General features: G+C 54.7%; 1 protein-coding gene across 14 annotated transcripts in view; it reads left to right on the top strand.

The window, feature by feature from the left end:
- The window catches only part of NCOR2 (nuclear receptor corepressor 2), a 238,664-nt gene that overhangs the window by 183,207 nt on the left and 40,933 nt on the right, over positions 1–14,524 (top strand). For all 14 annotated transcript variants that reach the window (XM_027652404.1, XM_027652403.1, XM_027652408.1 and 11 more), the window contains 2 exons: positions 8,081–8,223; positions 12,976–13,123. In XM_027652404.1, coding sequence (XP_027508205.1) covers positions 8,081–8,223; positions 12,976–13,123 — 291 coding nt within the window. The remainder of the gene's footprint in view (positions 1–8,080; positions 8,224–12,975; positions 13,124–14,524) is intronic.

Below are 14,524 nucleotides of genomic sequence, written 5' to 3' on the forward strand. Positions count from 1 at the left end.
TGTTAAGAAGTGCCTCTTGTTGTTTTATGCTGAATGCTGGAGGTGCGCTTAAGGAGTCTTAAAAGCAGCTGCCAAAGCCTGTGTGAAGGAAGGATGAAGCGTGGGAGCACGTAGCACTATTCCAGCCCAGGGGCCAGGAGGGGGCAGGGAGATTTGCTGGTGTAAAGCCCAATGGCTGATGTTTCCCCCTTCGTTACAACCTGGGAAACTGAGATTGCAACACCAGACTTCTACAGAAAAGCCAAATTCCCCCTTGCCAGGAAGCAGCCGCTTTAATGCTTCGAACTGGCTCTGTCTGGCATTTCCAGGGACCTGCGTGGTGGGGGTTTCCAACACACAGTGACTGTGAAACTCCAGAGGTAACCTCAGAGGCTGGAGGAGGCGGCGGCAGAGCCTGCTGCCAGCACGGCTGGGCAGGGGCAGAGGAGGTGATGGCCTGCACGGGGTGGGCTCAGAGACGTGGGCACCGTCCTCCTCACCATAAGGGCTCAACCGCCCCAGCCACACTCCTCCCTGTACTGGTACCAGTCAGAGCCCGTAGCTGGCTGATCCAATTAGGGAGTTAAACAAGCAAGATGTGAGTCCCAGGGAAAGTCAGCCCTACCACCCTGGGGTGTTTTGGCAGATGGGGAGGGTGACTGCTGCTCCCAGCACCTGTCAGGCAGGAGGTCAGCTGGGCCTTGCTGTCCGCTCTCAGGTTTTTTGTTCGTGGCATGAAACCCCATGTCATTTGTGCTCAGGGAGGTGAGAGAAAACAGCCCTAGGACAGGGAGATACCAGAGTCGCCTGTTCTCCAGTCACAGAGCTGCACAGGGAGTTTCCAATCAGGAGAAGGCAGGACTGTGTCTGCCGGGAGAGACAGTAAAGGGGAGTACCACGTTATTAAACTTAAATAGGGGAACAAAAACCCAGCAAGAGGAAAGTTCTTGCTTAATGACACTTTTATTACGCAATAAAATTCGATTCAGTAGTCTGTCAAAATGTGCAGAGATTGGTGTCACGATGGGGGAAGGTGTTTTTCTGATATTATCTCCTTGCGCCGTGGCTGTGATCCTTACAGCAGGAGGTTTTGATATAACTGGAGTTGCTCGAGGATTTCCCCCTTCCCTTCCCAAGCTGGGAAGCGGACAGCACCCACTGCTTTGCCGCCGGGCAGGGTGCAGAGGCATTCAGCAGCGGGATGGGGCTGCTCCTTAAAAGGCAATGTTTAGGCAGCTCCTGCCTTTAGGGGACCCACCGGAGGAGTCCACGTAGGCAGGAGTTCGAGGTAGGCTTGGAGTTTGCAAGCAGCGGGCAAGCGCCAGCCTGGAGCAGTGGGTGGGTTTATTGTCCCCCCCAGCTCCTCCACTGAGTGTCACCACTTGTGCCAGCACTGCAGAGCAGCTGCGATAGCGCTGGAGCTGAACTCGGTGAACCGGGAGGTTTCGACATGACCTTTGTTAGTCTTTAAAGTCTGGTATCTGTTCTCGCCCCGCTCGGGGTTTTCCCCTGGGTGTCTAACAAGTGGTTTTGTTCTTTGAAGAGAGGCGGGTGGAAGTGGCAGGTTCTTGCCAAGGTCCTCCCGTGCCTTGCCCAGGCTCTGTGCTCCTTGTCCTCAAGACAACCTCGGGCTCCTTACGCCTTTTCCCAGGCTGAGAACATGGAAAGGCCATGGGATGGAGTCACTGTGATGAGGCAGAGGAGAGTTGGGCACAAATGTAAAATGCTGATGACAGTAACTGAATAGTTACTTTTGGGTAGCTGTAAAAAATTCCCTTGAATACCAAAGGCACTCTTTCGAAGGCTGATTTTCAGTGCTGCCCATAATTCATCTGAGTTTTGGACTGACCTGAACCATTTTTTTCTCCAGTCCCACTCTGTTCACAAAACTAAAATAAAGTAGATTTTTTTTTTTTTAATACTGATTTCTTCAAATTAAGGCACAACCAAACCCAATGACAGGAAAGCCCGTGTCAGAAGCCAGCCACCTCCCCATACCTTTATAAGACAGGAGCTGGCTGCAGCACAGGTGATGCTGGGGAGCTGGCAGCTCTGTACCTTCCTCCTTTCGTCTCCCCTGTGCTCGTGTTGGAGCCTTCCCCTCTCCCATGAGAGATATTTACAACAGTAAAAACCTGCTGATGGCAGTAAAAGTGGGCTGGAGAAACTGGTTTGCAGCCCGTGTGTTGTCCCTCTGGCTGGCCTTGGGGTGGGATGTGCCTTGGAGTCTCCCACCCAGGTATCCTCTGTCTAGGCTGGGTGCAAGGGTAGCTCGGAGCAAGGACAGACCAACCTGCCCATTCCAGTGCCCACAGCCAAAGTGCCAGCATGTGCCTGCTCCAAGCAAGCCCTATGCTTGCCATGAAGTTTGTACAAATTTGGAAATTACTGGGATGGGGCAGATTGGGTGCCACGAGGGCAAAACCGCGTCCAACACTTACCCGGCCTGAGGCTGTGGTCAGCTGCAGTCCCATCCCTGCCATCTCAGGCTGGGGCTTGGCTACCCTTCAGCCAAGATGTTACCCCTAGGCCCATGCCCGTAGTGCTGCTGCCTGTCATGCCCCTGGAGCTGTGCTTTCTGACACCATTGGCTGAACATTTCTCAAGTGTGTAGGAGCAAACTGTGAGGATTTGCCTAGTGAGTGTCAGTGAATGGAACACAAAAGGCCTGTCAGGAGGAACTGCTGGGTAATTACTATAATTTGCTGCCTACATTTTAATTTTGAGCATTATTTTTTCAACAATAAGGGAGCAGAAATAATATCCGAACAAGGTGAAGGGAGAGAGCTGGACCCACCAGCAGCGGCTGCTCAGTGTGTGCTCACTGCCATGCGCTGGAGACTCGAGTGTCCCAGCTGGACAGGAGATGATGGCACCCAGGTGGGACTTCTGTCCCTTCCTGTGATCAGAGGATGGGGGCACAGCACAAAAGGAGGGTTGTGATAGGAGTAGAAAAGCCAGGCAGGTCTGTGATCAAGGCAGAGGGCTTGATGTTTTGCAGCAGGTGGATGCCATGGTCCAGGAACCGTCTCTTTCAAAGGGAAGACCTGGGAGCTGAAGGTCCCCACCCAGGGACAGAGGAGAGGGAACATGGCAGTACAGCTGAGCTGGTCGGGGGTCCCAGCTCCATACCCACACCTTGTTTGGTGGCACTGCCTCCCTCCAGAGAGGTGGCATGATGAGTGTGAAAGCTGCTGGGGAGTTCAGCTCCAAGCTGCCTTGTAGCCATGGGGCACATCAGAGGCCTGCTTGTATCCAGCTGCCAAAGGAAAGGTCCATTGGGAGTGCAGCAGGCTGGTTCCGGCACTGCCTTCCCAAGGAAGGAAGGGCATCACCCACCATGGTAGCGAGAGCAGACCGAGCCGGCTGCCTGTGCCACAGTCCATCCAGCAACACCCCAGCGCATGCAGGGGGGTGGGCTCGCCCCTCACACACTGTCCCCTCTGCTTCCCTTGGCACAGCATCAGGAGCTTGGCATGCACTTGGCTCTGCCACCCCACTGATCTGTGGCCCTGGAGAATTTACTCACCTCCCTGTGCCTCAGTTCTCCCACACGCTGCGAACCACCCCGAGGTCAGTGCAGGAAAGTGATGCCGACCACGCTTTCGGGATGCCCTGGGTGGTGTTGCTGACTCAGTAGTGCTGGTCGTTCTCCGGAATGGGATTGCGGCACATTTTGGCTGTGGTGTAGCCAGAACTGCCTCCATCCCCACTCCCATGAGGGTGTGTGGGTGCAAGAGATACTGGAGCATCATACCAGGTACCATCGGGTGTAGGGAATGATATCACTTAGGTTTTCCCCTATAACCTTGATCTGTTAATCCATGCAAACTCCCATTAAGGGACCCTTTTACGGGCTCTCTCCACCCTCACCAAGCCCTGGGTGGAGCAGGGCAGCTGTGCCAGAAAGCCTTGGAATGGCTCTGGTAAAAAAACTCGGCTGCAAAAAGCCAAGGGGGTGCGAGCCGACGGCCCTCGCCCGCTGCTCTGCCCGTCCGGGTTTCTTCTCTGTTCCCCGAGATGCCGAGCACAGTACCCCGCTCTCCGAGCAGCTCTTCCTTCCAGCCTCCGCTTGCTGTACGGGAGCAGAAGCCTCGGTCCGCCCATGGCGAGACCGGTGCCAAACCTCTCCCCATCTCTCCTCTGCCAGGGCAGCAGCTGCAGGGCCGAGGTGTCCTGGGGCGCCACGGCACCCCGTCGGTGCGGCACTGGGCTCGCCGGCGCGCACGTCCCTAAAGAAAAGCGCCTTTGATTCACTTGAGAGCGGAGAAAACTATTAGCCAAGCTTTGTTTTCCTGGATCCCTCCCCCTGCTGCTGACATTCAGCCGAGAGCGAGGGAGACAGAAAGTGAGCGAGGGAGGGCGGGAGCGGGTGCCAAGCGCCGCACCCCTTGTCAGCTTGGGTCAGCGCCACGTTCGTTATTAATGCTCTGTCTAGAGGTCACATTCAGATGCAACGAGCCCCGGGTCAGCCAGAGGAACAGATTAGAGCTTGCTCGCTGCTCCGCCACATACCGACGGCACCGGCTCCCCGTCCCCGGGCTGGCAGGAGCGGAGCTGCCGCGTTCCCGCCCCTTCGCCTTTCTCCTGCCTTTTTTTTTTTTGTTTTTAATTATTATTATTTCTTGGCAACGTCGGGCACCTCCTGAAACTGCACAGCCTCCCCGTAGCCCCAAGCTGCTGAGCAAGGAGGTGAGGTAGGGGAGAAAATACTGGCGGCGCTTCCATCCACCTTAACAACCGCGGCTGCAGACGGCTGGAACGCTCCGGCGAGCGAGCAGGAGGAGAGCGGAGAACGCTGTTCGCTCCAGAGGGAAGAGCGCTGGGGCCAGAGCATGTGTTCCCACCAACTTCTGCCATCGGGGTCAGGAGTCTGCCGCCTGTGACCTGGTTTCCAGCCTCGGTGCCCGTTTGCTCGCCGCTCCCGGCTGCCCATGGCTCTGAAATCCTTTCGCCCCCAGGATTTAAGGAACCGGCTTTGCTTTCTTCTCTGTCTCCGGCTGCTGCGAGGGAGCGAAAGCGAAATGCGTGGGGAGGGTGTGAGCGGAGCACTCGCAGCGCTTTGCAGCGGGCTGCCGTGCCTGGGGGGGCTTTGAAGAAGTGCCCTGACACCCGTGTCCTTCCCAGCCCACCCGCTGCACACTCCAGGTGCGCTCCCTGCCTGCCAGAGCCGGAGCCGGAGCACGTAAGTCGGGTGTTGGGGTCCGAAGGATGGGGTTAACCTCAAGGTTGTGTGTAGTTGCCTGCGGCAGACCCTGCGTCCGGAGCCCCCGCCCTGAGCCGAGGAGCGCAGCCTTCCTGAGGATCTGATAACTCGGTTAGTCATAGTTTCAGTTGCGATGTGGAACGAAGGGCCGCGTGGTGCCGAGGCGGGCTGGTGTGCCGGGCTGGCTGCTGCCGTGCAGGGCTGGCATGTCAGGGAGTGCGGGGCAGAGGCTGGGGGTGCAGGGGTTGGGGGCGGCTGTGCTGACAGAGCTCATGGAACTGGGGTGCCTGGCAAGCCGGGATCCTACCAGCGGGTCGTGAGGTGTCTTGACTGGTCCCTTCCGAGTGTGCAGATAACTACAGTGTGGAAAGCAGGTGTTGCTGTTTTGCTCTGGTTTAATGCAAAAAGAGAACAGCGGCCGGGCTCCCTGCTGGTCCCACGGGCAGGGGCTGCAGGCAGCCGCCTCCTCCTCCTCCCAAGCCCAGCATGGGCCACCTGCCTGGCCAGCTGCAGGAGCCTCCAGCAGTGTCCTGGTGAGAAGGGGCACAGCCAACCTGGGCAGCAGGAAGGACAGCCGGGAGCTGGCACTGCCTGTGGCTGGCAAAGGTCACACCATACTGGGGACCACTCACACTGACATCCATCGCCCCCCCAGCCCCGAGCTCCTCCATGGCAGGTCCCCTTGCCCAGCATCTCTCCCACAAAAGCACCGGAGCTCAGGGCACATCCACACTGCTGCCAGTGTCCTTATTTTGGGGCTTTGCCCAGGGTGCAGCAATCAGCCTTGGCCCCAGCTGTCACACTTGGTGCTGGGCCACCAGCGTGGTGATGAGCAGAGGGACAGAGCTGCTTGTTTGCTTTGGACGGCAGCAGTGGGTTGTGTCAGAGGGGATGGGTTGTGACACAGGGGACTGTCCTGTTTTCCCCTGCAGCATTCAGCAGCGGTGGGGGGAGGACTCCTGCCCCCGTTCGTTACCTCACGGTTGGTGGCCGGATGTGATTTTTTTTTATCTATTATTATTTTTAAGAAGTCCCAGCCCGCCAGTGGGGTGACAGAGGTCGTGGGTTTGGCTGAGCAAGGCTGGGAGTTGCAGAGTTAAAGCTCAAACTTATTTCTTGGCTTGCCAGGGCCCTTCTGGTGCTCAGCGCGTGTGATGCCTTGTACATGCAATTTGATAAGCCTGGTGCTGGGACAGGCAGGATACAGGCACTGGCTGGATGTTAACTCCTGCTGTGCTGAGTGTTGCTGGTTTTCTCCAGGAGCTGGGAAGTAGGAGGGGAGTTTCATCTCTCTGTGGGTTCATAGTGCCGTCTATTCAGTCCAGCCATACCCTCAGCTCCCACGCTGTGCAAGGGGCACAGCACAGATCCTGCCCAGAAGTGCATCCCTTGGGCCCTATTGCCTGTGGCTGTGCTGAGATCAGTCCCTGAGGTTTGGTTTGGGGCTGAAACAGAGGTTAGGTTGGCACTAAGGACCGGCCTGGGGCTCAGAAGTGACACATGGCAGCAGCTTGGCTGGAGGCTGGCAGCAGGGCTGTGGCACAGCTGCCACATTCCCAGGCACAAACAGAGCTACGGGAGCTCCAGTGTGGGACTCACTGTTGTCCTGAGCCCCACGGTGTCAGAGCAGCCAGGGAGGGGTTGGGTATGGACCTAGTGGTCTGTGCCTGTTCCCAGGCTCTGTGGTTGGTGGCTTCTGGGCAGAAAATCCCCCAACAAAGGAGGAAGATGCTCTTAGCAGGTTCATTCCCTCTTGGTTTTCTTCTTGAAGTCACTTTTTGTGGTAGTACAGTGCCCCTGGGCTCACAGACTCTGTGTCCTGTATCCTCACAAGGTGTGGGAGGAAGGCTGGTGGGGCTGTTGGCCTGATGGTGGCATCACGTGGACAACCAGGAGCCAGCCAGGCCAGCAGTGTCCCACAGGCTGGTGGCGGCTCCAGCACCACCAGACACCACAGGAAGGACCAGCCACACACCAGGAATAATTGCAGGCAGCAAGGCGTTTTTTCCCAGAAAGCCTGGATGGTCCTTTCCCAGGTCACTTCCAGGAGCCTGCAGTGGAGGGACCAGGGTGCCACTGCATGCATCCCTGGGCTGTGGTTGTGACTCCCACCTCCAGCTGCAGTACGAGGGGTGCTCAGACACCCCTGCAGAGACCACAAGGACACAGGGTGCTGACTGGCTCCTTCCTCCTCCTTTTCCTCCTCCACCCTGCTGGGTTGCCCCAGCACTGGCAGGAACCCCATGCTCGGGTGGCACCATCTGGCCAGGATTGCCAGCCCTTGGCATGATGCCTGACCTGGGAAGCTGCCTTTGCTCATGAGCCTGTGATGAGCACTGATCCCTCGGCACGCCTCTTCCCAGCCGGGGACATCACCTGGACTTCTCTGCCAGAGTGCTGACACTCACCTGCCTGGGCTCTCCTTCCCCATCCATAACAGGGCTGTGTGCTCCAACCCCCTGAACTGCCTTGTCACACCTTTTGAAATCATCACTGGGGTGGAAACGGTGGGAAGATCCTTTGCTTCGTGGTAGGGACTGAGAGCAGCTGTCCCAAGTTCTCCTGGATGTGCCAACACCTCCTGCAGCCGTCCCAAAGGGAAGGAAGCACTGCTCATCCTCGTGACTGCCCAGTGGCTGGCCGAGACATGCCTGTGGGACGTATTTTATTCCAGAGGCGGTCGGCATAGTGCCTTTTTTCCCCTTGGAAAGAAAAACAGGCTCTCATAGGTCATCCCCTGGCCTAGAAGCCATTCAGACAGGTGCTAGTGACCATATTGTTCCTGTGGAGTTTGGCTTGCACGGAGGATGTTTCCCATCCTGCGTGGATAATGCTGCCCTTGTATGAGCGCATCTGGTGTTAAACTCTTCTCCTTCCTCCCTCCTCCAACCACAGGTCTCCTTGAGCATGGGCGGAACTGGTCGGCCATTGCCAGGATGGTGGGCTCCAAGACCGTGTCGCAGTGCAAAAACTTCTACTTCAACTACAAGAAGAGGCAGAACCTGGACGAGATCCTACAGCAGCACAAACTGAAAATGGTGAGAGCCCCAGCCCAGCCCACATCAGGGTGCCGTGGGTATTTCCTAGGAAGTGCTTGGATGTTTCCCATAGCCAAGGGGGGGCTTCTGTCTTCTTGAATGAAAGCTGTGGGGGCTGCGGAGTGGTGCAGGAAAGGTCCACCCGTCTGTCCCTGGGAGGTCTGGATGAGGCAGAGCTGCTGGAGGTCTGCATGAGGCAGAGCTGCTGTGTGGGAGATGCCTGGGTGTCTGGAGCATGGCTGGTATCTCCCCTCTCTGTGGGGAGATAAGGAGCAGGAGGAGGAGCAGGCTGTGGTGTGTTGGCCAGGACATGAGCTCAGTCCTGGCTGTGCAAATACTTTGGTGAGGTTGTGCTGTTCCGCCCTGGTGAGCAGCGAGCCCAGCTCAGCCACGCAACTCTGTGCCTTGTAGGTTCCTCAGTTACCTAGTAAATTGCCAGTTTGCCCCAGAGAAATTCAGGGTTTTAGGACAACATGAGGAAAGGCTGGTCTCGACATGGGTATCGGTTGTCTTCAGGGCTGTGAGCAGATGCCCACATCACTCCATGCCTCAGTTTCCCCATCAGAAGGGGCTAATGCTGCTTCTCTTCTGGCATGCAGTGCAGGATGTGAGTGAAGTGGGGCTTGTCTGGTGTTCTGGAGATAGCTCGGACTGCTAAGAGCCACTAAAGATTATAATTATTTCATTTGTAGAGTATCCTGGGGTTCCCAGTTTCTGGCTAATAGAATTCACATGGCTAAACCCCCAAGGGGTGCTTTGAAAATGCAAAGGACAATGTTCAATGCAGGAATCTCTCCAAGCAAGCTATTACAGCAAGAGTAAAAAGAAAGACAGGAAAACATTCAATGACTCACCCAGGAATTTAATATCCTAGTCAGTCTATAGGAATGAGAGAAAAAGAAGACATCGGCAATTCTTTTTTATTAATTCTCTATGCACAGAGACACTCCTGTGTTCCCATGTTTCACTGAATTGTTTTTAGAAACAAAGCAAACAAACTATATAAAAGACCCCCAGACCCGTATAAAGACTGGAATGAAATGTGCATCAAGCCCTCTGAATATAAAAAGTTACATTAGAAAGATATCATTGTTCATTACTGGGGAGAATCTGAAATAAGATCATACAGCTTTGCTGGCAGTGGAGCCGGTGTGTATTAATTTACTCTGCTCCCTAATGTTGCAGAAATTATATCACGGAAGTGTTTTTCTGCAGAACCACATTTTTCCCTGCATCCGTCCCTCCAAGGCAGCCGCTAGACTTCTCCAGTCTAATTGCTCACTCTCACTTGCAGTTTATATCAGCATCATCATTTTATTTTTCGAGCATTGGAGGCTGTGGGATTCGGTCGTGGAGAAGAACAATGAACATTCAGCTGTTATTTATTGTACTCTATTGTTTTGTGGCAACAGCAGATGCCAGAAAGCTGAATAAAATGAAAGAACAACTGAGATTAAATTGCCATAGACCTTCCTTCCTGACTCCTAAATATATTCCCAAGCAAAGCGAGCCTTCAAATCTCATCCTATACCCAGTTCAGCCGTGACCTCTGTGGAGGAAGCACGTGGCGAGGCAGTGTGGCATCGCTTAGTTTTACCATGACATCCACAGATGATTCCCTGACCTCATCACCACCAGCTATTGCTGATCACTGCAGGGAAATGCAGCGGCTCTGCTTTTCCTCCTCTTGCTTAACGAGAGTAAACTTAATTAGTAGATCGCATTCATTTCCCAAATGGGGCTCGTTAATATTGTAGCCTCCTCTTCCAGGTAGGTGTGACACCAGGTTTCTGCAGTGTGCAGGTGGCTCGGATGAGCTGTGCGGCCAGGCCAACAGCAGTGACTCGTGTGGGATGGGAAGCAGACACCCGTGGCTTGGGCTGTCCCTGCCAGCCAGCCACACCATGGGACAGGCAGCCAGTGACTGCTGAAAGAGGGTCAGGCCACCTCGAGGCTTCGCTTTATCTACCCTGTTGTGTGTTTTGGCTTGGTTTCGCTGCCGCACGGCTCGGATGTGTCCCAGGCATCAGCGTCACTTAGCCTTGACCTTCTGCATACTGCACTCACTAATCTCAGCGTTTAAGGAAAGCAGGGCATTGGTATACATGGTGTTCTCAGAGCTCTTCTTTCTGTTAATGGCTGGAGATTAGGCACTGTCTTCACCGGCACCTCTCTGCAGTGTGGTTGTCACTTTGGGCTTGTATCTGCTGGGGCTTGCTTTGGCTTGTGCAGCAAAGAGGGCAACCTGTTCCCTGGGCTGGGGCTGGTCCTGGTTGGAGAACCAATCTTTTGGACCTCCTCTGAGCAACATTTCTTTAATGCCTTGCTTTTCTGGGTAGTGCTGGCTTTGCACAGCAAAACTGCTTTGAGAGTGCAGTCTGGTGGCCTCTGCTTCTGAGGGATGAATGTGTCTGTCTTGCCTTGGTGCAGACCCTTGCTCTCAGGGTGGAGAACTGAGACCCTCTTCACTGCAGTGGCAGAGAGGTCCTTCCTGCAGGGTCACTGCTCTACCCCTTCCCATCACTGCCGGCTGCTCCTGAGGCAGAGTACGGGAGTCACTCTGTGGTTAGACCTGGTCCTGGCATGGCTGCAAACACACAACATTTTGTGATACCAGGCTGGGACTGCCTGATCGTGCTCTTTGGACAGGCTGAGGCTGATGGGAGGTTCCCGTGATGGTTTTGTGTTGGTAGCAGGGTTTGGAAACTGTTTGGGCGGTTGCTGTCATGTCAGTTGGTGAGAGCAGGGAGAGGCTGAATTTGTCAGGATGGCCTGGAAAGACATCATGGAGGAGGAGGCATGGAGTGACCCCTCGTGCAGGGTTTGGTGTTCTCACTGTGCACAGAACTTCTCCTCAGTGGTCTTGGCAAGGCAGAATGCTTGAGTGGCACCAAGTCCTGGATGTTCCTGAAGAAATACCTGTGGAAGGCAGAGAACCATAAAATAAGCATCAGCATGACCATAGCAAATGGTCCTGGCACCTTCCCGTGGCCTTGCTGGCAATCACTTGGATTAAAAGTACATTGTTAAAATGGGAGATGCCTGGTTCCAGGCATGGCTCACAGAGACTCTTGTCGTTAGGACAGTTGTGGTTAGGATCCCGCGTCAGCCATGGGAACCCTGGAGCTACTTATGGAGGCAGGGCAGGATGGGACCCCTTCCTGGGCAGGGTGCAAGGGAGCAAGTCTACTCAAGGGATCTGGAGCTGTCAGCATGATAAATGGTGAAGTGGTGGCCTTGAATGTATCTCTAGATGCAACCAGGATCTGCTGCCTGGATTTCATTCTCCTTAAATATCAGCAGTGGGGTCTGCCGGGAGAGGGACCTATGGTGCCCCTGGGGCTGCTCCCTGCTCTGCTCTTCCAACAGCTGCCAGCCTCAGGCTCTGGCCAAGTAGGGTGCTGAGGCAGAGGCTGGTTCCCAGCTAATTCCCACAGCGAGGAGCCTGCTCCTGCCCGCGGCTGAGTCACGGACCCGTGAGTAAGAGGCAGAGAAGTCTTTGCCATAGTAACGTCGGCGCTTTGTCACCGCATTAGCGTGATGGGGAACTGCTGCTTCACACAGAAACGTGCAGTTGCTGAATCGCTGCCGTGGCAAAGGCGCGAACGCCGGCAGCACCGGGGCATTGCCGGCAGGGCCGGGATGGGGCGAGGGAACCGTGGGACCCGGCCTTCCTCCCGCCACCTCTCTGCGCCTGCACAGAGCCTGTTCTCAAGTGTCTTTTTTCCCCTCTCTTCTGCCCAGTTTGATAAAAATAGATTTTGAGCAAGCAACGTTTCCAAGCAAAAAGCAGTTGTATTTGTTTGTTTTATCTGGAAGTTTTCTAAAGGATTGAAAAGTTGGGGGTGGGGGGAGGGGGGACCAGCTCTTCCCAGCACAGAGATCCAGCAGCAGAGTTAACGTTTCCACCACGGCTTTATCTTTTCATCCATGTAAATAAACGTCCTACACACGTCACTCATGTGGGGTTTGCAGGGAGAGCCGGAGATGATGAGCCTGTTCCTACTGGTAATATTTACTCAAGCAACAAGAGCAGGAAACAATAGCAAAGCCGAGACTTTTCCTTTAGGTCTGCAGGAGGGAGCAGCTGCCTGCGCCCTCGTGGCTGTGGCACGTGCCCCAGCAAGGGAGGACAGGGGTGTCTTGGAGCAGGACAGGACACCAGGAAGCTCCCCTTTGGGATGCCGTGCTTCACAGAGCATCCCCACTGTTCACCAGTGACAGCTGCCCTGGCATGGCAGTCAGAGCCCTTTGGCAACACCTGCCAAAGGGGTCATGAAAGCTGGTGCATGAAAATGTTGGCTGGGCTGTATCTGGGGCATCAGCTTTGTTATCTGCAGATGAACGTCAGTTCGGAGCCACATGTGTATGTGTAGCTGAAGGTAGAGCCTGGAAATGCGCAGGACTAACATGTCACATGTGTAATGGCCAGACACACAACCTCTGGGCTCTTGCCAGCCCTGCACTGGTGATCTCTGCGTGCTGGTCCCTTGTCCACATATCTGTGCCATCCTTCCCTTGGAGGCTTGCTGCTGCCTGAGGGTGGAGCTCCATGTGGAACCAGGCTGGCAAAATTTTTTGGCCAGGTAACACCACGCTGCTAGGCTTTTAACTGATGAGTCTGGTCCCAAAGAGCAGGGGTCTCTGGTGGTAGGAGCATTCCTCTTGGCCCTTTGGGCAAGACTGGTGCTCTCTGTTCCCACACGGCTCTCCATGGGCTTTGCCTCTCACTATCCTCTTCCTCTTCTCCAGGAGAAAGAAAGGAACGCCAAGAGGAAGAAGAAAAAAGGTGCTGCTGTTCAGAACGAAGAAGCCGCCTTCCCTCCTGCAGCTGAGGACGAGGAGATGGAGGTGTCGGGGACGAGCGGCAACGAGGAGGAGATGGCGGAGGAGACGGAAGGTGAGGCGGGTTGGGGGCTGTGGGGGAGAATGTGCTCAGCTCTCCTGGCTTTGCTGCCTGGTCACAGCAGAGGCATCACACACGGCCTCTCCGGAGCTGCAAATGTCAGCACTCACAAGGGGTCACGTCTGTCACCCCAAGGTCACTCTGAGGTGATGGTGTCTCACAGCACAAGGCGCTTGTGGCGTTTTGGATGCCTCTGCATTTCACGCTTGCAAGGACTGCCCTGGATCACTGCCCTCCTCCCATGTCTGTCTGGACAGATGGCTATTTTTGGGAGCCCTTTGGTTTCTGATTCCTGTCAGCATGCTCTCCAAGAGCACCCAGCTTCCCAGGGCCTCTTGTAAATCACATTTCTTGCTGTTTTCCTCCAAAGGAGGATCCCTGCATGCTCAGCAGGGTTAGACAGCCACCACTGTGGGCTTTCACAGAGCTTATCATGGGCTCAAGGAGAGATAACTGGTCAAGGTTTGTGTGAACCCATCCCCATCCCATGAGGGCATTGCTGCTTCCCCTGTCAGTGGAGTTCCCAGAGCCCAACCCTGCAGCAAAGGCAGGGAAAGCCGGTGGTCTCCCACCAACAAGGCTGATGCATCACGGCAGGTGTTTTCCTCCTCCTTTCCCTTTTAAGGTAGCATTTTCCTCCATCTCAGCCATACCAAAGAAAGGAAACAACTTGAAAGTGACAATTTTCAGCTATTTATCGCTTAGAAAGTGTGGCAGTTTGGAGTTTGGAGAAAATGTGCACAATTTTCCAACAATAGCCCATTTGACTTCTGTCAAAGTAATTTAATAACTTAACCAGCACTATGGCACCACACTGGTTCCTGGCCTTAGCACCCAGGCTAATGGAACTTGAAATGGGAAATCTTTTCAAATTGTCTTTGGAAGTGACTCATTACAAGGCAGATTCCAGGTAAATCTTTGTGCCAGGTGATACGTGACTCACAGGAGCAAAGTAAAAGGTAGTTATTGCTCTTTGTAAGAGTGCCTGAGAGGAAACAATGTGATTTTGAGATTAGAGACGAATCTCTTGACATGCTCTCAAGCCTTACACTCCAAGAGTATTGGCTCTCATTCTGCTGCTGGGGTCGGCTGTAGAGCTATGGAAAGGCATGAGGAGGGGGGATGAAATGTAATGGGCATAGAAGTGCCAGGATTGTGTTACATAGGAGATGGCCACTGGCTCCAGAGGGATATTTGGGGATCCTCAGACAATACCTTAGAGTTGCAGGGGCTGTGTGGCCAGCCAGGGACAGGGGGAAGGACTTGGTGTGGGGGTTATGGTATAGACTATGGATTCAGCATCTGGAGAGAGTGCACTGGAGTTTACAGCTTGGTTGAGCTTGGGATGAGCCACCACTGGGTGTCTCGACATGGTGTTCAGAGTAGCATCAAGTG

This window comes from Corapipo altera, unplaced genomic scaffold (assembly GCF_003945725.1).
Source record: "Corapipo altera isolate COAL_440 unplaced genomic scaffold, ASM394572v1 67, whole genome shotgun sequence".
Classification (NCBI taxonomy): Eukaryota; Metazoa; Chordata; class Aves; order Passeriformes; family Pipridae; genus Corapipo; species Corapipo altera.